Source organism: Rattus norvegicus, chromosome 20 (genome assembly GCF_036323735.1).
Source record: "Rattus norvegicus strain BN/NHsdMcwi chromosome 20, GRCr8, whole genome shotgun sequence".
Lineage (NCBI taxonomy): Eukaryota > Metazoa > Chordata > Mammalia > Rodentia > Muridae > Rattus > Rattus norvegicus.
Genome location: NC_086038.1, coordinates 42407828 through 42432640, shown reverse-complemented (window position 1 = coordinate 42432640; position 24813 = coordinate 42407828). Strand labels below are relative to the sequence as shown.

The 24813-nt window shown below is 41.0% G+C and overlaps 1 protein-coding gene across 12 annotated transcripts in view; it reads right to left on the bottom strand.

The window, feature by feature from the left end:
- The window catches only part of LOC134483819 (GATOR2 complex protein MIOS-like), an 80620-nt gene that overhangs the window by 4426 nt on the left and 51381 nt on the right, over positions 1-24813 (bottom strand). For 4 of the 12 annotated variants that reach the window (XR_010060878.1, XM_063279633.1, XM_063279631.1 and 1 more), the window contains one exon: positions 19616-20105. The exons of 5 other annotated variants lie outside the window; for them this stretch is intronic. Coding sequence is in view for 4 of the 7 variants with exons in the window: in XM_063279633.1 (XP_063135703.1) it covers positions 19840-20105 (266 nt within the window). In the remaining 3 variants the exon portion in view is untranslated. Of the gene's footprint in view, positions 1-13097; positions 13761-19615; positions 20106-24813 lie in introns of those variants that run through there. 3 more of the 12 variants (XR_010060879.1, XR_010060875.1, XM_063279636.1) reach the window with 1 other exon arrangement.

Here is a 24813-nt window from a genome sequence, read left to right as displayed (position 1 = left end):
GTGTCAGCGACAGGCCCAGCTAAAACAATCCAACTAAAACAAGCAACTCACATAGGAACAAAGTACTAACCCAAATGTCACACAGAATCTAATGCCATTCCTCTACTATTTACAAATTCAACAACAGTCTTCCTCAGCCTGTGTCAATAGTCCTACCATGAATTTCCAATTTGAAACCTGCTACCTTTACCTATGAAAACTTCCAGAGGCTGATCTCAATTATTTTCTAAATTCATCAGAAACTGTGAAGAAAAAAATATAGTAGAAAGTTATTGGTAGTTTGAGTGTGCAGGGAATTATCTATAACCTTAACCTTACTACTCAGGAGATAAAGAATAATCAGGAGTCAAAGGCTTTCACTGCTCCAAAGTGAATTTGAAGACAGCCTGGACTATGTCAGACCCTTCTCACAAAATCAAACCAAACCAAAGCCCCTCAGGTCACACCTGCTCTAGTAGTAGAGAACAAGAAAGTGGCATCCATTAGTTCTAAGTCCTGCTTGAGATACAGAACTAAATCAGTTCTTATGTTTTAGTATAACTGTGGTTGTTTGTTAAGATGGGGTCTTGTCAGTAACCTCCACTGACCTGAAATTCTCAATCCCCATACCTCAGACACCCAACTGTTGAGATTCAGACATGTGCAACCAATGTCTGACTCATTATTTAGTTTTCAGTCCAATTTACTCGAGGAAATAGTGTTAACTGCAAAAAGCTCCCAAGTGGGAGCTACAATGTGCCGCTTTCTTCCATCATCAGTAGGTACTCTCCTGCAGTGAGCCCTTCCTATCGCCCTTGTCCTCCCAGCCACTTGAGCAGCTTTTGATTGCTAAACTGCAATGTCCTCTAACTTTTAGCTTCCATTTCTCTACATGCTCTCTTCCCAAAACTAGCTGAACTGATCCTTTCAAAATGTGATCCAGATTATGTCAACTCCCCTGATTAAATCCTCCAGGAAATTTTGCCTATAGAGAAAGCGTAAACTTGCCGTCACATGATTCGCATTCTGTGACCTGGATCCTGGTTTCCCGTAGTTACCTTGCTGTCCTTTGCATCCATGGCCCCACTTGTCCCTCTGAGATCTCACCATGATCTCTTGTTCAGTAGTGCCATCTGTAGCTGCACTCTCTGATTAGAACCTTGTTTCTACATGCTGCGTGTCTGACACCTTGTCATTTAATGTTCAAGAGCTATAGAGGCCAGTCCCACTTCTATAGCTCTTACCCATTTAGTCACATTACCCATTTCATTTTCAAAGGTTTGAAATTATCTTATTCACTTACACTCTCTCCCTCCCCCCCCTCTCTCTCTCTCTCTCTGTGTGTGTGTGTGTGTGTGTGTGTGTGTGTGTGTGTGTGTGTGTGTGTGTGTGTTTCCCCATTAGATTATGTCTTAGGGTTTCTATTGCTGTCAAGAAACCACAGTAATTCTTATAAAGGAAATCATTTAATTGGGAAAGGTTTATAGTTCAAAGGTTTACTCCATTATCATCATGACAACATGCAGGCAGACATGGTATTAAAGAAAAGCTGAAAGTTCTACATCCAGATCTGCAAGCAGCAGGAAGAGAGAGTGACACTGGGCCTGGCTTGGGCTTCTGAAACCCAAAGCCCACCCCCAGTGACACACTTCCTCCAACAAGGTCACACTTCCTAATCTCTCTCAAGTATCACCCCTAATGGTCATACATTCAGATATATGAGTCTATGGGGCCATTCATATTCAAACCACCACAGACTGCAATTCTGTGTGATTCTTTCTCTGTATTTGGCTCATTTCTAAATTCCCAGTGTTTATAGCTAGGGATAATCAAACTGAATAAAAGTAAATCTTTTTTTTTTTTTCTGGAGCTGGAGACTGAACCCAGGGCCTTGCGCTTGCTAGGCAAGAGTTCTACCACTGAGCTAAATACTCAACCCCTTTAAAAATTTATTTATTTATTATATATAAGTACACTATAGCTGTCTTCAGACACACCAGAAGAGGGCATCAGATCTCTTTACAGATGGTTGTGAGCCACCATGTGGTTGCTGGGAATTGAACTCAGGACCTCTGGAAGAGCAGTTGGGGCTCTTAACCACTGAGCCATCTCTCCAGCCCAAAGTAAATCTCATTAATTTAGAAGTCACTCAATATTATACTGAATAATTTTTTTAGCAAGAAATCAGCAAGTGTAAGTACACAGAATGAGTATATCTTGGGCCATTAAATCTTTACTTACAGCTGTGTGTAGTGGCTCAGGCCTGTCTTTCTAGTACATGGAAGTCAGACATGGTAGCACACACCTTTAAACCCAGTACATGGAAAGAATATACAGGATAATCAGGAGTTCAAGGCCAACCTCGACTACATATCAAGAGATCTTAGCCCCCACAAATAAGTATTTAATCAAAAACACTGAAATTTGAGTTTTATTTTTAACTATTGCCTTGTTTTGTCATTTGGGAGTGTGTGTGTGTGTGTGTGTGTGTGTGTGTGTGTGTGTGTACACATGTACATGTGACAGTATGGTGTGATTATCTGTGTGGATACGTGTGAAGGCCAGAAGTTGAACCTAGGATGTTACTGAATCTGAAACTCATTATTTCGGCTAGACTGGCTGGCCAATGAATCCCCAGGATCCATCCGTCTCCACCACTAAAGGGCTGGGACTACAGGTAGTCATATCTGGTCCTTTTGTGGGCACTGCGGTACTGAGGATCCAACCTCAGGTCCTCATTCTCGTACAGCAAGCACTTGACCCACAGAATCATCTTTTTTACCCTATTTTGTTGGTGGTGGTGGTAGTGGCTTTGTTTTTAAAATGTGGTCTCATCTTGTAGCCTAGGCTAGCATATAACTTATTACATAGCTAGAGTGACTTCCTCTCCTGCCTTACCCTCCTTATACTAGGATTACAGTATAAAGCTCCATGTCTTATTTGTTTCTGAGACAAAGCTCTCATTGCATGGTCCATTACCCTGAAAAAAAATTTACAATCTTCCTGCTTTAGTCATCCAGCACCTGAATTTAAAGGCCTAGGCCACTGTGCCTCAGTATTTGTTTTTGGTGTTCTTGAGACAAGTTTAGCCCCAGCTGGCCTCAACCTCATTATATGATGGAGAATGGCCTTGAACTCCTGATCCTCATATGCTTACCTCTCAAATGTGAGGACTGCAGGCATGAGGCACCATGCCCAATCTAAAATTGTAACTTTCACAAAAACAACCTTTCTTTCTTCTTTCTTTCTTTCTTTCTTTCTTTCTTTCTTTCTTTCTTTCTTCCTTCCTTCCTTCCTTTCCTTTCCTTCCTTCCTTGCTTCCTCCTCCTTTTTCTTCTACATATGAAAGTGTACAAAGTCGGCAACTAGCTAGAGATGGGCTCTGCAGCCATCGTTTGTCTGTCTGTGGCCTGGGATGTTTAGGAGGACTTCAGTGATGATTCTTTAACTGTAGGAAGAAAAGGAAACAGAAAAGAAGGGAGGAGGGAAGGGAATGAAGGGGCAGAAGAAAATGGATTTCACTTGTGCATAACAAATCTGCCTGCTTGTGCCAAGAGTTGACATGATTATGTGTCTTACAGCTTTAGTCTTCAAAGTGGGTTATGTGTTTGGCTGTTCATGGTGATCTAAATTGATACCCTCAGTAACCCCAATCTGTAGAATAAGAATAGAGGCAATCTTTCATTTACCTTGGCTGTAAAAGGCAAGTAACTGGATTAGGCTCTGAATTCATGAACAGACCATATATTTGAATTCTACAATGTTATTATAATGAAAATACTTAAGAATATATTGCTCTTAAAATATATATCCTGGGTTTAGGAGATGGCTCAGAGGATAAAACACTTGCCACAAAAGCATAAGGACCAAAGCTTGGATCACATACTAAAAGGCAGGCAGGCATGGTAGCCTCCTTTATGCCAAGTACTGGGGCTACAGAGGAAGAGGATCCTGGAGCACAGTAACTAGCTAAACTAGCCAGATCCAGCCAGCCCAAGGTTCAGTGTGAGTTCATGCCTCAATAAACAATGTGGGGATCGTTTATTCACCCTCAAGCTAACATACTTACACATACACACACAGATATACGTAATGTATGCCAACCCCTAACACATATACACACAGATGTGCTATATATCTTCCCTTTAATATTCATATGTGAGTAAAATCTTCATAATTGTTATAGATAAAATATTTTCATCTTTTCTCTGAGTTCCCACTTTGAATGATTGGGGGACATATGCTTTTCCCTAAGATAATTTGCTAAGGAAAGCAAAATTTTAGGAGTGTCAGATTAGAAGTTTGAAATGTGTCCTTTACTCTTAGGTATGTTTCTCTGTGGACAGCCATTGTTTATATGTGAAATCCAGCTCTCCCCCATTTAACTACATCTATTCCTCAAAATATTTGAATCAGTGGAAGCCTTTCATCTCTAAATTAAAACAAGAAGAAATGTTAATCTAAGTAAAGAGACAGGACAATAAGCTCAAAACTTGTCTTTTGTTTGTGCGTTTGTTTGTTGTTTTTTAGACACGGTTTCTCAGTGTAGCCCTGGCTGTCCTAGAACTCACTCTGTAGACCAGGCTGGTCTCTAACTCACAGAGATCCCTCTACTTGCCTCTGCTTCTGGAGTACGGGGATTAAAGGTGTATACAACCCCGCCCAGGTCAAAACCCAGTTTCAATGAAAGAGAAACTAAGAAATCTTTCTAATAAATCAGATTAAATCTCTTATCAGAGGTGAATTTTAGCTCAAAGCTTTGAAAAGCAGAGCCAGCATCCATTTTCCAGATGCCCAATGGATGTGTTTGCAGAGAACAAGGGGCTTTGCTGGAAATAAGTACCAGAGACTGTGGCTGACCTGGAGACAGTCAGACTCCTCTGCTTCTTAACTGCCACTTCCAAATGTGAGTCAGAGAGCAGACACCTTTTCAGTGATTCCTTAGGCTCACCCTAAGATGCATTTCGTATTTACAGTTTACAGACTTATTCTGATTAATAAAATACATAAAGAAGTGAGGAAGGCCAGAAGATTGTATTCATTTTTGTAGGCCTTTCTAGGAAAGCTAGGAGAGAAGAAGAAAGGAAGAGAGGAAAGGAAGGGTCTTTTGTGGCAAGTGCTTTATACTCTGAGCCATCTCCCAAGCCCAGGATACATATTTTAAGAGTAATATATTCTTAAACACTTTTATTATAGCAACCACATTTCGGAATTCTAATATATGTTTTGATCTTGAATTCAGAATTTACTCCAGCCGCAATAAACAAAAACCTCTTTGCCATCCTTTTTTTGACGTGTGAGATGGGACTGTCAATAGTCTTGTTGTTTGAGTGCACCTCAACTTCCCAAGCTTGAGTTTCTCAGAACTTCTTTAAGGCTTGCTTAGCTTTTGTTTGTTTGGGCTTGGTTGGGTCAGTTTAGACAGTGCCTCATGTAGCCCAGGCTAGCTTTGAACTTGCTATGTTGTTGTGTCTATCCTTGATCTCTTGATACTCCTGCCTATCTGGGATTAGAACCATCAGCTGCCACACACATCATAAGGCTTGCTTGGCTTTTGTTGAACCCAGCACTTGAGGATCTGTCTGAAAGCCAAGCACTAAAAAATCCTGAGGCAATATTGATGGTTCTGGATGAGAACTGCATGGTCTTCAGAACCAAACCTGGCATATTTGCCTGGATTATGTATTCAATGGCACATTCAGGGTGGAAGGACGAAGGCAGTTTCACAATTCATGGTACAGCTCGAAACTGGATCCAACAAACACCTGGTTTTATCTATCCACCTGCAAGCCAGAGACTTTTCTCACACACACTAGAGAGTCAGAAACCACCCTCTGCCAGAGCACCACCACATCACCTCAGTGTGTTCACCATCCTGTACTCATGTGTCCATCATGCTTTGCTTTCACTAGGAGACACTGCATGAACTCTGCACACATATACCCTCTCATGTGTGGGCATTTCCTGCACAAAACAACTATTGTCATGTGAACTACGAGATGGGTGATCATGACCTCCTGGGATAAAAGCCAATGGCGGCCTCTGAAATCAAAGTGGACAGTGCCTCCTCTGAAAGGAAGCGTATCTCTCCTTCAAACCAACATGTCCATGTGCTGCCCAGTTCATGATGAAAGATAGGGAAAGCGGCCCTATTTGTAATGTGTGGTCTTACAAGAAAATAAGACAAAGCTGAGACTCTGACCCATCAACTTTCCTAGCTCTTAGTCAGCCTAATACAAATACAGATGGTAACGAAGGTGGAAGGGTCGAATAGTAGGAAGGACTCCAAGTGGGGAATAAGAACTTCTCTGAGTAAGCTAAGACAGGTTATCAAAGATTTGGATCAAGAGCAACACCTTGATAAGAACAGGCTCAACGAAATTCTGGTCAATTTGAGTCAGTGTTCCTAAGATCAGAAACTGACATTTTAATAGCAGCATAATTAGAATTCTCTCTAACATTTTTTGAGAAGATTCTAGAAGACACTGATGAGAAACCCTAGTTGTTGGGGAAGGAGGGATCATGGAATATCAAAGAAAGTAGAATTTATCCAAACCCTTAGTTTACAAATGGGAAAATTGAAATTAAGAGAACTTAAATGGCACCAAAGTTCACTTAGAAAATTAATGTCTATAGTACTACCTGAGGACTCAGCTATACCACTTCTGAGCATACACCCAAAAGATGCCCCAACATATAGCAAGGACACATGTCCCACTATGTTCATAGCAGCCTTATTTATAATAGCCAGAAGCTGGAAAGAACCCAGGTGTTCTTCCACAGAGGAATGGATACAGAAAATGTGGTACATCTACACAGTGGAGTACTACTCAGCTATTAAAAACAATGACTTCATGAAATTCTTATGCAAAATTAATGGACCTAGAAAATATCATGCTGAGTGAGCTAATCCAATCACAAAAACAAAACAAAACAAAAACACACCTGGTATGCACTCAGTGATAAGTGGATATTAGCCCAAAAGTTTGAATTACCACATGAAGTTCAAGAAGAAGGAAGACCAAAATGTGGATGCTTCAGTCCTTCTTAGAAGGGGTAACAAAAATATTCATAGGAGGAAATATGGAGACAAAGTTTGGAGCAGCCCAAACTTTCAACGGGAGGAAAAGCTGTTGGTCCTGCCAAGGTTCGATGCCCTAGTGTAGGGGAATGTCAGGGCGGGGAGGTGGGAATGGGTGGTTTTGGTAGGGAGACACCCTCATAGAAGCAGGGTGAGGGAGAATGGGATAGGGGTTTATGGACAGGATACCAGGAAAGGGGATAACATTTGAAATGTAAATAAAAAATATCTAATAAAAGAAAAGGAAAAAAAAGAAAATTAGTGTTTGCAGGTCCGACTAAAGGATAACAAGATTTTCTGCTCATAATAAGGACAGTTTAGGTGTTCGAGGCAAGCAGAAAATGCACAAACACTATTTGTATAATAGTCAGGTTAGACATTGGGAATACACATTATGTAAATATTTCTGAAAATTCAAATTCCATAAATCCAATCCTCAGTGTTATTATAAGCGAAACACAAGGAAGGATAAAAATAGCAGCTCAAGAACTCTGAATAACTCGTTGTGAGGGGTACCTAAGATCTACTTACTAAGGCTGTGGGGTATAGTGGTGTGACTCTATTGGCCCCCACCTTTTGAGGAAGTGGACCATATCTATGCATCTATGCATGTTTCCAATAAAAAATAATAATGTGGCATTTACCTTCCTATTTTATGTTTGCTAGAATTGTCTGTTTAACGTGGACAGAGTGCATCGGCAAAATATGATCACTGCAATCATCGTCATCAATAACAAACACTTTGCAATATCTATATGCAAAAACAGGTGAGGTCAGACTATCCAAATACAGCCATTGCCTCCATGAAGCTCTATACCACTACCATATATAATTTTCAAATTCCTAGAATAATCTGTATTGCTTTTTTAAAAATCTCACACACATACACACAAACTCAAAAAAGAAATTTAAGCACATGCTAAAGCCAATTTTCACAACTTCCCTAAGCAAAGAAAAATAAACGACTCATAGGAGATGGCTCAGTCTGTAAAATATGCCTGTCAGGCAAGCAGAAGTACCTGAGTTCAAATCACACAGAAAAGCCCAATGTGGTCATGCATAGTCATGCTATGAAGAAGATGAGTAAGACAGGTGTGTCTCCGGGGCTAACAGGCCAGCCCACCTAGCCAATCAAAGAGCTCAAACCTTAATGTAGTGATAGATCAGGTAAATGAGGAGGAGGAGGAGGAGGAGGAGGAGGAGGAGGAGGAGGAGGAGGAGGAGCAGGAGCAGGAGCAGGAGCAGGAGCAGGAGCAGGAGCAGGAGCAGGAGCAGGAGCAGGAGCAGGAGCAGGAGCAGGAGCAGGAGCAGGAGCAGGAGCAGGAGCAGGAGCAGGAGCAGGAGGGGAAATGGTGGCTCAGGTCCTTTAACATATTAACCAGAGTAGGGAGAATCTCAATTTCCATTGATTCTCACTTTTGCTTCCCAGACTCACTACTTCCAAGGCTGCTGTGCCAAGAGTCAAGGAACCCCGCCTGATGAGATGTATTTTAGGACAGTCTGGGCTACATAATGAGTTCAAGTCTGTAGTAAGCTATATAGGGAGATGTTGTCTCAATTTAAGAAGACAGATGTAGATACAGAGTTTGGAATAGGATTGAACAAGATGAAGAGGCCTGGAGAAGAAGAGGTTCTGAAAGGTTCTGAGATGAAGCAGCTTCCTGTGTGGGATTAGCTGCTCAAGAACAACTCAATGACTCGCTCCAAGAAGTACTTAAGATACTATTTACTAAAGTTACCGAGTAAAGTGGTGTGACTCTCTTAGGCCCCACCTTTCGAGGGAATGGATCATATCTCTGTGTCTTCCCAGTGAAAATAATATGGCGTCATTTATCTTGACTTCCATCGAAGTTTCTTATTCTCATTTCTTTGCTGAAACATGTCAAACTGATGAGGAGGAAAGAGGTGTGTCTCTTATGAGTAAACTTAGACTTTCCCCAGACTATCTCCTAACTCACGACAATCCCTCTGCCTCAGTCACAGGATGGTTGGAATTTTAATAGTGAGCCATCCCTCTTGAGCCTCCCTTCTGTCTTGATTATGTTGATTTATTCAAGTAATTCTTAACCCATTTTTCTCAACAAAGCTTATATGCACTTAGCTCTTTAACTTATAAAGCTTTCCACAGGAAGGATTAACACCTCCGATGCCAACCATGGGAACTGCTAGGGAGCAAAGACAATGAGAGAAAGTGTCCGCTCCTCACAGCTGTAACCACAGGCCTTTTCTCAGTTGATCTGCAATCTCTGTAGAGTAAACATCTGAGAATACAAAGAGAAAGACATCTGAGAAGTGTGCAGGTTGACTAGTGCAAAGTAACCAACCTCAAAATAAACACGAAGGCTACAGAAATGTAGTTGTTTCCAAAACCAAGAACCGGGAGTTGTCTGAAGAGCTATGCTCCTACTGACTACAAACTGGAAAACCCTAGCAAAAATCCCCTAACACATTTTTTCCCAGCCCCTGCAATACCTGGTGTCCTGGTGTCACTGTTCTACTTCTGTAAATAATCACAGTGACAAAGAAGACAATGTGTGTGTGTGTGTGTGTGTGTGTGTGTGTGTGTGTGTGTGTGCATGTGTGTGTGTGTGTATGCATTTAATTGGGAACTTAAAGTTTGAGAGGATTAGTCCAGAACCAGCATGGTGGTAAGGATGGCTGGCAGGCAAGCATATCTCAGGTTCAAAAGCTGAAAGCTTTATATCTTACTCCACAGATACAAAGCAGATATATAGAGAATGACTAGATCTAGGTTGGCCTTTCAAAACCTCAGTCTTATCTTCAGTGACACACCTGCTTCAACAAGGCCACACCTCCTAAGCCTTCCTAAACAGATCCACTAACTGGGAACCAGACAGTCAAATCTAAGAGGCTACGGGGGCTCTTCTCATTCAAACAACCACACCTGGTTTCCTTCACTTGTGTGTCTCCAGCAGTCTTCGTCTCACCAGGGACAACTGGGAGGGAGCGGGGCCTTTTCAAGGTAACATGTCAACAAGAAATGATGTTTTGGCCCTTCATCTCTGAATGATACTTCAAATGTGTAGGGTTGGGTTTTCTGGCTTTTGTTTATCACCACCTTCCCTCTTGTTGTTTTTGTTTGTTTGTTTGTTTGTTTGTTTGTTTGTTTAGGCAGCTTCTGGCTTTTTAACACCAGCTGATTCTGCTCCTTCAGTCTCCTAGTGCTAGGGTGGAGTCGTGTGCTCCCATGTCTCGCTCTGGCACTTCGTTTTGGAATTCTCCACATCCTCTGGAGATGGGCTCTCATTAGGACTATGTGAGAGGGTAAGAAGCTAGCAGATAGGCATTTGCTCTTCAGCCTGGCAGGGAGCATGAGCAGACCCTGAAGACGAAACAAATTTTCCTTCAAAATAACTTAAGCATATCAGAATAGTAAGTAATAATTTAGTAAGTAGTAATTTAGTAATAACTTAAGCATAGCATAAAACCAACAGCAGACATCAGATGAGGAACTCAGAAGTTAAAACTTCTACTATCTGGGTCGTACCTTCATTAAACTCTATGTCTATCTGAAATAATTAAAATAAATGTATGTCAGTTATCTACCATTCACATACAGCCGGATAGTTTCGTTTCTTTCAAATTTTGGTTTCAAATCAATAGTATCTACCCAAATCATTTATGAATTTCAAATTTGGGAACTATTATTCACTGAAGATGGGAACACTTTGTTTTCTTTACTATCAATTATATCTAGTCTGAAAGTGAGAAAGTGTGATTTACTAGCAAGAGCCACTGTTGAGATTAAAGACAATTTTTAAGAACATCTGCCTCCTATCAAGGGTTGCTGAGGGACAGCAAGTATCCAAATAAATTTACCTTGTAAACATAAGGCTTATGGAGCATGGATCCACCCCAGCCAGCCATGCCCTTCCGTCTCCTGTACTGGTTTCTGGTTTCTTCCTTTCATGTACTATAATATATGAATGACGCTGTACCTGGTATGACTCTTTACAATATTCTGGGGATGCATTATGAAAATAAAATGTAGTTCCAAAAAGCTTTGAAAATCAAATAACATGGCATAGTTAGCCATCCAGCTCTATGGAAAAACATAGTTCTGCGGTTTGCAAAGGAAAACCCTAGTGTCAGGTGTGGGATACCACCCCTCCATTTGCTGGTGAGAGGTGTTCTAGAACCTCCTGAACAATACAGGCCAGCTCCATGAACTGAATGCTAAGACCCTACTTATTGTTAAAGACACCAAATACACCCATCACAGAAAATGGAGAACTGAAGTGTACTGAGAAAGCTTCCTCCCTCACTGATAATACATTTTGTAGGTGTTATTAACTCAGGCTCCTGGGAGAAAAAAAAAAAGTTATCACCCAGCTGTGAACCCTGAGAGCCACACTGATGACAAGGTATGTCCATGGGTAAAATAGTAGCAGGAATGTTATAAAGACAGCCAGTTGCTTTCTGATTGGATTTAAGCCTTAGTCTACTGAAGGCAACTCGTGATACAGAAACTCTGGACCAGAATGCATGGTTGGGTAGCCCAAAGGCTCCAGTGGTAAAGCTCCTACTACTGTTATTCTGCTAAATAGATATAGTATCAAGCTGCCCTCTCAATGTCTACCTCTCTTCTCTTGGGGTCTTAGAACTTATCATAGAAATTTCTTTGTAAGGTAGGCAGTGGTTAACACAGAAACTCACAACAGATCATGGAGGATGGGTGGAAGGGGTGGTGGTCAGGTTTCATTTACACTTACATTCTTACCGTTCTGTTCACCCGATATTCCAGCCCTAACTAAAGAGCTCCAGCTCAAAGATGGGGACATTAAGAAACCTTAGTAGGACAGACAGGACTTTGGTGGTGAGGTGTTCTGTTTCCCAACATTGTTTGACTTTCTCTATAAGGAAGCATGTCTACATCATATTACTGTAAATAAAGAATGCCTTGAGACCCAGAGAGATAGCCCATCTGGTAAGGTGTTTGCCACCAACCTTGACATCTTACCTGCCCCTCCCCCCATACACAGAAAGAGAGAAAGAGGGGGGAGGGAGGGAGAGAAAGAGAGAGAGAGAGAGAGAGAGAGAGAGAGAGAGAGAGAGAGAGAGAGAAATGGCTTGATAATATTTACTTATCAGTTTATAATTCCAAACTCATAAAAATGGGTTATATATTGTAATTTGCTTAACCACTATTCCAATCTTAGTGGTCTAATAACAGTATTTTATCCACTTTTAAGGAAAGAAAAAAATTATATCCAGTGTCAAGAAAATGCTCAAAACATGAAAATACCAGTTCAATTCACCAAAGTAAATTCCTGATTAAATTACAATAATTACAGTAAGGGGTAGAAAGTCCAGGGTTTGTCCTCAAGCCCTAGTTGACACACTTGTATCTTGTTTTTGTTATTCTATCATGATTTCCCTTAAGCATAATCATTACAACGGCATTCTTTTTCAAGAAGAGCTTCAGCAGCTGATTCTGGGCACCCACTGTCTTCAACAGCTGGTCACTGGGTACCCACTGCATTCAGCGATATTAGCACCAAGATAGAGTCCAAGGCTAAAGAGTCACCTTTGTCCCTGTTCCCTTTCTACCACTAGGGAAAAAGGGGGCTAGAACAAACTTAATCCTCTGACATTGGTCCTCAAACTTCTTTACCACACAAGCTCCCACACCTGTTCTGCTAGCAGGGCCACAAAGTTCTCTGAATATAAACAACAGTGGGAGGGTTATCTTTTCCCACATCCCATTTTTTAAATTAAGTTAATGGATAGAATTTTCTCCAGTCTCCCTTTTCCTTCAAAGTTTGGCACCTGTTTCTACATGTCTGGTGACAAGCGCTAGCAGATGACAGCATGAATTAACACGTCGCATATTAACATTAACAGAGAAGTAAAGACAGAGCCGATCCCGTGAGCTTGGTAGCTTGGAGTTATTTTTGTGCTGCTGGTGTTCACAGTTGGGATTTCACAGTATGGGTATATATAATTTAAGTAGGCATGCTTTCGGTTTGTAAGAGCCAGCCTAGCCCTTGTGGCGAAATATAATCTATCGGCATTCCATGGTGTTCAATGGCATCAACAGCCTCCACTCTCCGCACATTTAGGGATTCCTGGACTGCATCTCCCTTACTTGGGCCCCACACGTTCCCACCCTCCCAAGAGCACCAGAGGAATTTCTCTTTAGCAGACTGAGTTCTCAGAAGGCTGGAATTGCTTTGTGTCTATGTCTCTCCTGTGGCACCAATGGTCGTATTAGGTGTCCTGTAAGCTTCTTTGAATTTATGTTGCTCCCAGAGTTTGTCAGTGACCTAGGTTTTAACTTGTCTCCTCTCCTGTTAAAAGCATCCATCCACAGATGGTGACTCTTGGCCAAGTTAGAACGCAGTCAATTTTCAAGCTGCTACTTTAAATCTTAAAACCAGCAACAAAATGCTAAGACAAAGACCACCCCCTTTAAAAACTTAATTTTTTAACCCAGTGAGAATATAATTTCACACTAATGATGAAATCCAGTGATCTTCTAACATTTAGCATTTCTAAATATAGACGTAATCTCTTGAAGTAAACCCATTAGAATTAAAATTCTACCAGGACTCAAAAATAAGAATTTCTTACCTGCTGAGCCTTTCAGTAGAACACTCACTAAAGTGAAGTCAAACTACAAGTGGATTTTCAATATCCCAAATGATAATTTCCAGAAGTATTCTCTTAGCTCAGCCATCTGTAACACAGTTCTTTATGTCTGATTCTAGGTGATAGAAGCTGTGGTATCTTTACTGTCAGAGCAAAATGCAGTAAACTCCCCACCAAAACATCGCTTCAGTCAACATATATAGGAGTTAGATGACAAAGGTTCTCTGCCCCCTCATATATTCTTTTTAACTGGGATTGTATTGCTAATAGAAACTTAAGGGGCAAACAACAAAACAGTTCAATTTCTAACAAAAGATCTAGAGGGAAAGTCCCTTCAAACAGCAATTTCCCTGCTGAATTCCAAATATAATTTATCTTACAGGAGAATGATATTCAAACTGAGTAGAAATCTATTCGAAGAGACACACCCAGCTGGGTTGTTTCTTGTGCCTAGGGATCCTGTTAACTTCTCCAATGGTACACTTGCCACTAAGGAGCAGAACATATTTTGAAATATTCTACCCCAGTAATTTTTTTTTGTGGAGCTGAGATATTTTGCTTTTTCTTTGCATTTAGTTTGGACCGTACCTCAGTTCAAACAACTGCCCATAGAACAGTAGGCACAGGAAGAGGAATGGAGTTGGAGTAACTGAGTCTCTTGCCATGACTCCTCAGCCTGGTATAGCCACACAGCTTCTGGCTTCAGTCCACAGTCAAGAATGACCCTCAGAGTCTGAGCACTGCCAGCTTTGGGAATCACAGATTGTGTTTGTTGGTAAGTAGAGACACTGTTGCTTATCAACTAAGCAATCTTTTTTCAAGTGCTGAAAATTCCCGTATGGTGTGCAAAATTCTGCATTGGAAATATCCCCAAAGAGTTTTAAGCGGGATTTCCCATAGAGCTCAGCTATCATCTGTTTAACTGTCCATTGACACTGGCAAGAAATGACTCCTTGTTACTGTTCTCCACATACACAACAAATCTGGCAGTCTGGTTGAAGATAGAAGATCCAAGTTCAAACACGGAAGTAAGAATGAGAATGTCCCTCTCAGGGATGTCTAAACTAGCTGAAATTAAAACCATAGCTTCTTAAAACTCCTCTGGAGTTTCTGCTTCAGTAAATATACTCTGGAAATTGGCATTTTAAGTGTGTGTCTGTGTGTGTATGTGTCTTAGTCACTATTCCATTGCTGTGATACCAAGACCGAAGCAACTATTATAAAAGAAAGCATTTCTTTTCTAACGGGGCTTTCTAACAGTTTTAGAGATTTAATACATTATTATCATGGCATACAATATGGCAGTATGCGGGCAGAAATTGGTACTGGAAAAGTAGTTGAGGGCTACATTTTAATCCACAGGCCACAAGGAAGACAAAGAGATTGGGCTTCTGTGAAACTTCCAGTGTCACACTTTCTCCAACAAGGCCACACCTCCTAATCCTTTTAATCTTTTCAAATAGTGCCACTTCATGGTGACTAAGCATTCAAGCATATGAGACTATAGGGGCCATTCTTACTCAAACCATTATTCTCTATGTGTGTGTGTGTGTGTGAGAGAGAGAGAGAGAGAGAGAGAGAGAGAGACAGAGAGACAGAGAGAGACAGAGAGAGACAGAGAGATACAGAGACAGAGACAGAGACAGAGACAGAGAGAGAGAGACTCATTATTGAATGTATGGCTCTTAAATAAGCTAGAGGAGTACACTATCTCTTAGTTACATCCCCAGCTGTATTAGTTTCTTTTCTATCTCTATGATGAAGCACTATGACCAAGGCCAATGAACTTTAACTGAGCTTACGATTTCAAAGAGTTAGAGTCTATGATGGCAGAGAAAAGGTATGGAGACAGTCAGCTGACACAGAAACTGAGAGCTCACATCTTGACCTTCAAGCAGGAGGCAGAGAACACACTGGGAATATCGTATGCATCTTTTGAGACACTTCCTAATCTTTCCTAAACCATTCGGCCAAGTGAGGATCAAACAATCAAACATTTAGACCTATGGGGGCCACTCTCATTCTAACCACTGCATCAGTACTAGAAACGTAAAAGCCTTTGAGAGTCACTGTTCTAAAAAAAAAAAAATCAGCTGACATGATGTGTAAGGAAGTTGACTTCAATATATCATGCTATATACTCCTAAACTCTGACACCATAATAAAGGGTGGGTGGTTCTCAGTCCAGGAAAGGGGAGAGAATAACAGTTCCCACTTTGCCTGTAAGATGGCCTTGGAGGTGCCACGTTAAGCTATTCTTCCTTGTAGGAACAGTTCTGCCTTGGGGCTCTGAAGTAATGGAAACAATCAGGCTGGAAAATGGAGTGCTGGGAAGTTTTCATGGTTCCCATGGAAAATGAGGTGCTGATTTCTTAACCACATGCAATGAAGCATTCCCCCCAAACTCTATCATTGCAAATCCATTGTAATCTTACATCTCTGACATTTGTACATTAGTTCTAACTCCTGGAACAAAGCTGCACTTTAACATTTGGTGGTTTGTATAGGAATGCCCCCCCCACCCCCAGGCTCATACACTTGGAGGCTTAGCACCAGGGAACTGTTTGAAAGGAATAGAAGGATTAGGAGGTGCGTCCTTGTTGGAGTAGGTGTGGTTGGGAGAAGAGTGACGCTGGAGATGGGATTTGAGGTTTCAAAAGCCCCTGTCAAGCCCAGTCTCCCTCCTCTCTCTTCCTCTTGGCCTCTAGCTTAGGATGTTGCTCTCAGCTATTTCTCCAGCACCATATCTGCCTGTGTGCTGTTGTGCTCCCTGCCATAGTCGAGTAGATTAGAGCTCTGAAACTCTAAGCAAACCCCAACTAAATGCTACGAGTTGCTTTGGTCATGCTATGTCTTCACAGCACTAAGACAGTGACTAAGTCAGTGGTTTTGTTTATATCTTAAGGCAGGCTCTTGGGTTGTAAATAATTTAGGAGACAATATGTTGATGGAAGGGAAAACATCTAGTTGCAAAATGAAATTTGTTTAGTAGCTCTATGCTTCAAAACAATATTTTCCACAGTGTCCTTTTGAATAGTGGAAGAAGAGATTGTCAACTCCAAAACTGTTATGTAGGTAGTATATGATCTACAGATCTACAAATGTGCACTATTGCACCTATAAGCCTGTGTGACATTAAATACTCATTCAATATTCCCCAGGTCAAAGTCCTTTGTCACCATCCATCATTCACAAAGCCAATACTACACACATGAATTCTTCCACACTTCAATATTCCTGGGTTAATACAAAGTTCTCCCTATTGATTTTCTTTCAGGGGGCAGTGGTTGAGTGAGACAGGATCTCATTAACTCATGATCCTCCTGCCAAAGAATCCAAAATGCTGGGATTATAGGCATGTTCCACCCACCAAACCAAGTAGGGGTATCCTTTTATTATCTGTGTACCTGTGTGTGTATAGATTTAGATATATATGTGTGTATACAGAGATAGAAATATGTGTGTGTGTATATTTTATGTGTGTGGAGAGAGAGATACAGATATGTGTGTATAGATATGTGTGTCTATATATACATGTATGTATGTATATGTCTGTGTGTTTATACATACATATATGTGTGTGTATATCGATAAATAGATGTGTGTCAGTGTGATATATTTTCATGTGAGGGCATATGTAGATATATGTGCACATGTGTATATATATGCCTGTGTGTGTGTATATATATGTGTGTGTGTGTGTGTGTATATATGTGTGTGTGTATACATGTATGTGTGAGTATGTATAGACATATATATGTAACATAAACATATCATTTTAACCATCAAGTATAGAAACTGGCCTTTCGAGTTCCCATTCTTCTGATACTGCCTCCTAAGTCCTGGTACTACCGGCAAGCACAGCCATGCCCAGACTTAAGGCAAGACTTTTCTATCATGTCAATAACTATCTTGCTCAAAAGCCTAGTGATCACTCACTGCCCACAGGGCTCAGGCCAAAGAAGGCTTATTCTTCTGCCTGACTCAGTCACATACTCAATTACTCCCTCAACTAACATGTAACCACAGCACAGTAGCCACACCTAAGTCACTTATTAGACAATTCTCTTCTTGTGTGTGGAGGAGTAAGAGACTCTAGTTAGGGGAGGGTGGGAGGGGAACACCCATAAGGAAGGGGAGGGGGGAGGGGGATGTTTGCCCGGAAACCGGGAAAGGGAATAACACTTGAAATGTATATAAGAAATACTCAAGTTAATAAAAAAAAAGAAATGTAAATAAATAAAATATCCAATAAAAAAGAAAAATAAATAAATAAATAATATATATATAAAAAAAAGAGACTCTAGTTAGAGCAGCACCTATTGTTTACCTAGTGAGTCTTAGCAAATGCTCTAATCAAAATGTTTGAAGGAAGATTATTCATTTATCCACCTAGAGAAAGAGAGGACAAGGTGCCTGGCTCTTCATTCTACCATGGACAACAGTGCTTCAGCTTGACAAAAATACTTCTCAACCCCAAAGAGAACTAAGTTCCCCCATGGAAAGATTTCTCTGGAAATTGTGCACACACACACACACACACACACACACACACACACACCCCAAGCACTTTTTCTTTTTCACACACATTCATATCTACACGCACACAGTCACATTTAACATCAAACAAAACTCAGACAAATATATGCACCCCTTCGGTTGACTTCTAGGAATTTAGGAATTAAGCATCCATGCTTGGCTTCCTCTGTCTTCCACTTGCTTTTTAATCAAGAGGCCGCTAGCTCATGCCTAATTCCTAGCAATAATGGAAAAATCAGAACCCAGCCTTGAGTCTCATCACAAACTCATCTCATCTTATACCCAGAATCATCACCACCAAATAAAGCTCGAGTTCTCACAGCAAAAGCGCCTCTCATGTGGTACAGTCCATTCAGAGAGAAGACGCTGCAAACTCCGCCCTGTTTTCATCTGGGACCTCTTAAAGGTTCACCCTAGGCCTGGAGGCCACAGAATTAACAGAGCTCAAGTGACTTGCATGATCAGGGACTTAGGAGCCAGACAGCACTTTGGCGAGGATTAAATAATATAATGTGTTAAGTGTCAAGGGCTAAGGGACCAGACAGTGAAACTGTGCTAAGCCAGTATTGGTTACTCTGCACCTCCTCCACCTAGAGACAGCTTCTCCACCCCTCCTCCTCTTCCTGCATTTCCTCCTCCACTTTCGTTTCTTTATTCAGCCTTCTTTTGCTTTATACTCTGTGATCTTGAAAAATCTGCTCTTACATCCCTTGACCAAAGTCAAATGACTGATTGATGACTTAAGATATACTTCCCTTCAAGACGTTAATACATTCCCTGGCGTTAATCAGACTTCTGGCAGTGACACTGACAGCTGTTTATCTGTGATGCTCTGGTTTGTGGGCCCCAGAATCAGGCCACTTCTACCCAGATTTTCCATTGTCCATTCAACTGCTGTGTGTCAGGGGCAAAGGACTTAGAACTTCTGCATTTACAATTCATCTACAGAAATAAAAGCCCTCTCCTGGGGCTGAGTATTTGCATAAGTAAGTCCTTAGGTTAAACGCCCAAACCCCAAAACCAAATCAAATGGAAAAAAGAAAAAGAATCATCCTAGCATTGTGGTAAACACTAAAAACACAAATAAAACAAACAAACAAACAATCCAAGAGGGTGCTCCCAGAAGGCTCTACATACTGGAATTCAAGATTGATGCAGCTATAGGCTGTTTGCCAGGTTCGTGGCTGTTCTTTGCAACTTTGATCAGAGCCCAGTACAAAGTGGGACCTCTAATGCTTGTTGCATGAGTAAGCACATAAAGTATGTGTAGATATTAAGGAGCTTATTAATCTTTCATATAAACACATACAAATGAAGAAAATGTTCTCCAAACACTATTCCAAACCAAAGAGAATGCTACAATATAAATATTATACACAGCAGTGAGGGAGATTTACCCCTAGAGTGAGAAGATGGTTCGACACACACAAAGTAATAAATGTGGTACATCACATTTATAGAACAAAGGACAAAAAAATGATCACCTCTACAGACCTTAAAACATAAGGCTGTCCTCTTACTTATCACAATATATACAAACCTAGAAGACATTTTGCTTAGTCTGTATCCTCATTAATTTATTGCCAACTTGATACAAGCTAAAATCATCTGGGAAGAGGGAAGAATCATCAATGGTGAAAATGTCTCAAACAAATTCCTATCGCCAAGTCTGTGGTCTGTAAGACATTCTCTTGATTAATGATCTCTGTGTCCACCCCACTGCAGGCCGTTCCACCCATGGTCAGGCGCCACTGGGTAATATAAGAATACACGCTGAGCAAAACATGGGAAGCAAGCCAGCAAGCAGCACTCCAATGCAGTCTCTGCGTCAGTTCCTGCCTTGAGGTTCCTGCCTTGAGTTCCTGTACTGTCTTCTTTAATGAAGGATTTTGACCTTTGGATTGACAAAAACAAGAGGTAAATTTTTTTTTCTACAAAGGAAAAATACTATATTTCTTGCCAGAGAAATGAAAATATATTGCTCATATACCATAGTCAGAGACCACCTTAGTTGAGGACAAGGAGACCACAGAGCAAGAGCCAGTCTCAAAAGCAAAGTAGAGGAGGAAGCAGAGAAGGCAAATACCAAGATATTACCATTTTAAAAGTTGCTTCAGCTTCTTCAAGCACAATAATAAAGCTCTACATAAGGCCCAGAACACAAGGTGGTAATGTATTAGTAATGTCTTTTATGGATACAATCACATGCCATTGCTAGTACTAGACCAGAGTCTGCTTTGTTAAATAAATGATGAAATCGTTCTGACTCCTGATTCATTTTGTGATATATCTAGACTGTCTTTATGATCATGGCGTGGCATTAGGCAAGGTTCATGAGAGGAACAGGAGCAGAATTGATAAGATACAAATGTATATTATAAAAAGGAATTTCCTGAAGTAACTTAGACCCTAAAGGAGGAGTCCCACAACTTCCATTTGCTTACTGGAGAAGCTGAGAATCTCATAGATACCTCAGTCCATGAAGTTGAGAACCTAGAAGATTCCTGGAGAGTTGCTGCTGATCTTCAATAAACATTGGAAGGCTGAAGAAGCTGGAGTCTGATGTCAGTGAAGGGTACCCGCTACAAGAACTCCAAACAACAGCAGCAGAGACAGATACACACATCGGCAAGAAGCAGAGGCAGAGAGGTAAGCACCACTGCCTATTTTTTTTGGATCTCTTTATATCCTGGCCAGCCCCTGGTAGGTGTGGCTCACTTGGGAGTGTGCCCCTTCAGTTAACCCTCTCCAGAAATTTCAGACTGTATCAAGTTCACAATCAAGATTAACCACCACTATCACCAAACAGGACTTGATTCCCCATCAGTTGAGGGAAATGCAGCTCAGAGAGCCAAGGAAATAGAGACTGGCTTTAGAGATGTAACTGAGAACCCCAGGAAAAGTCATGACTGTTTTCTGTCCTTTAGTCAGGAAAGAGTGTCTGTTCTCAGCATGATAAACCAACAACTTTATCAACAGTTTTAAGCTTCGTTAGACTGTCTTGGTGTCTTTCCCAATTGTGCCAACTAATATGGTGGATACCTGGGAACACATGACCATTCACACGAGTCATTCCTGACCAGAGTAGTCTCTGTAGGCTACACAGGCCACCATAGACAGAGAACTCTATCTGAGCAACTGAGCCAGAGTGAGGAAGATTCTCCCAAGAGCAATGAGCATTTGACATACAGAAGAAAGGAGAATGTATAGGCCACACAAACAAGAGGCCACACAAACAAGAGCCTTGCAGCCCAGGGTCCGTTTGACTTAGAAAGGGAAGGAAGCAGTGTAGGGAATACATTGGTCTGACCTAGGCTTGATTGTCTCACCCAATTTAGAGCAAAGAGCCAAAACAATGGGAGATCAGAAGCACTGCACCATGAAGTGTTTTGGAAAAATTAAAGCCAACTCTCCTTTGTTTGAAAAGAGGAAGTTGCTGTCATTCAAGTGCCCAGAAATAGAGTATATTTATCTCTGAGTATCCACTGCTCTGTATATACTAAAGATTAGTATAGATTGAAAGACAGTAAAGACAAAGACACATCAATCTTGTGTTGAAAGAAAGATATGAAATTTGATTTAAAATTATGTAGTAAATTTAAACTTTCAAGTTCACATGTATACTGGCAGTAGTGATTTGGCCAAGGTAAGTAAATGCATTCATGTTATCTGGGAGTAAGGAACAGGGTAGACAAGATACTAATTTTATTGCTATGTTGTCTTATTGTCTTAGCACATGCTATGAAAATGTTTAATTCCAAATGACACAAGCCCAACAAGATGTATATATGGTGCTTGTCTGTAGTCTTAGACCTTAGGAGGTCAAAGCAAAAGGATTAGGAGTTAAAAACCCAACCTCTGCTGTACAGTAAGTTTGAAGTCCACCAGAGGTCTGTTGTGAGACAGTCTCAAACAATAACAAAAGACTCCCTTTCTTATTTTACCCTCATGTCTATATGTCTGCAGAGTTTTCAGAGGATGGTAAAACCAGGACATGTTAATTTATCTGTTCTCACAGCTCTTTGGCCTCATGATTCATATGTCTGAACTATAAATTGGAAATGTGAGCAGAAGTCTATATGGTAGGCTTTTATGACTAATCATTGCCAGAGAAATAATCTGTGGATACTGTTTTGAGTCCTGACACTGAAGTCCAAGCTGCCCTTAAGTTTATAGTCATCCTCCTGCCTTAGCTTCTCAAGAGTTAGTATTAGAATAAAGAGACTTGGTGAGAAATAATTTCTTAAATAATATCGTGGACTTCTAAAACAGGTTTAACTGGTTGGGGAGGTTGTACATGCAGGCAATGCTGGACTCTTGAGGCTAAGAGAGGCTGATCATGTATTTAAGACCAGCTACATAGTGAGTTTCAGGCAAGCCTGGCTATATAAGACCCTGTGTTTACAGCTTTGTACTGATGGAGGGATATTTGCAGTGAAAGACACTGATTTCTCAGATCTCCCCATGAGAAATCAGGAAACTGGTACCACTACACATAGTCATGGGACACTACACAAACCCTTGAACATTCAACTGGGCCATTCTCTCAATTCAAAATGGTTTTTAATGATCACTGATGGGTAAAGAACAGGTTCTGTCTTCATACTCGAGAAGTTCAAGGCCTGCCTGAGCTGCAGGATGAATTCAAGGCTACCCTGGGAAATTTAGTGAGTTACCCTCACAATAAAATGGCTAAAGAGTACCCAGATCATAGCTCCAGGGTAGAGTGTTTGCCTAGCATGTACAAAATGGCCCTATGTTCAATCCTTAGGACACTCTATGCATACAAAGTAAGAATAAGGCTTCTGAAGGCTGGTGGCTCAGGAGTGGAGTTTTTCCTTACCATATGCAAGGACCTGGGTTAATACCCAATACTACAAAGAATAAGAGAAACAGTATGTTAGATCATGTGTGGCATTTCATTCCAGTCTTTAACAAACTTTTCCCTTAGACATGAAAAGCTGATTTCAGTTGCAGGCCTGTAATCCCAACTACTCAGGACACTGAAGCAAGAGGATTAAAACTTCAAAGGCAGCCTTGGCTACAGACTCAGTGCAAGATGAGTTGGACAGCTTAGTGGGACCCTGTCTGAAAATAGAGAGGGGTACCTGGCTAACATCTATGAAGCCTTGGATCAGTGCCTGATGGCCTAGTAAAGGAAAAGAAGGAAAGTGGATGACAGAGAGACTGGGGGTGGGGTAAGGAGGATAGAGGAGTACAGGGGAGGGAAGGGATGAAAGGGAGGGAACAAAGAGATCTTCTTCTTATATACACATCAGTCTTTTACCAAAAAGTTTCTCTTTCAACCTTCATAAAAAAATTTCAGGAATTTTTTTCCTAATGGGAACAAAGCGACTTAATTCTATAAGCATATATACAGATCAAGATGTATAGTGCTATAATAACAATAATTTCAACCAATAATTCATTTCATCCAATAATTCTCTTTAAAGCTTGTTTTAATAGAGGGACGTTTTGTGCCAGGATCAGAGGAAGACTTTGGGAGAGTTAGTTCCTTCCATTCCCCATGTTGTGAAGCTCAGGTTATCTTTTATCTTGTGGATGACCTGTGTCCTTTAGGGTAGCTGACTCTTGGCCGAGCCTGGGCCATAGGAGTTTTTGCCATAAGAGTTCTTAGATTGCAGTTGTGTAGCCCATGTTCAGCATTTTACTTGGGTCCAGGGACCAGAGCAGAAGGCCCTGTACTCATTGAGCCATTACTCCAGGTGCTTCATAAACCTCTTTACCCACTACTTTGCTGCTGTTTTCTGGATTAGATTTTAACTATACCTATCCAGGTTCTCAAGACGACCCCACTACAGAAAAGTTCCCAGCTATGACCTCCCACTTCTAGAAGGCTGCTTTGGTGGCCATGGGAGTAACTTCCTGGTAGGCTTTGCCAAGGGCCCTGTGTTCAGTCATTATTTACAAATCACCTCCTTTGTTTTTCCTCTGCAAATAAAACAATGAAGAGACAGTGTCATAGTGAGGGTGCTGAGATAGTGTGCCAGTATGACACAGCGCCCTGAGATGAACCGGATACCGTAAACTTAGTTTTAACTAAGTATGATGGAATGTCCCTTCTTGTAACTGTGGAAGCAAAGGCCTTTCTTTGGATTGTCATCAATTACCACATGGGTGACACAGCTTTGATTACATTTTTCTATTGTCATCTTTGCCTTCTCAGTCGCTGTTACTGGAGCATAACAGGCATTCACACAGATAATGGAAATTTTTCCTGCTATCATTCATACCTTGCCTTCTATTGAGTCTATACACTGTGCTATTATACCATGCTATTAGCAAAGATAAGAGTCTACAAAGAGGAGTCAAGGAAGTAAATTTGGTTCAATTCAAGTTGGTTCAATCCATTGGCATGTTGAAAGAAATTTTAATTCTTTCATTCTCTGCTCGATTCTGTGTGTGTGTGTGTGTGTGTGTGTGTGAGAGAGAGAGAGAGAGAGAGAGAGAGAGAGAGAGAGAGAGAGAGAGAGGCATCTGTGGACGACACATGGTTGTTTTCATCTATTGCCTTATCCTTTTGAGACGGAGTTCCTCGCTGAATTTGAAACTTAACAGCTGGCTTGGGTGGCTGATTCTTA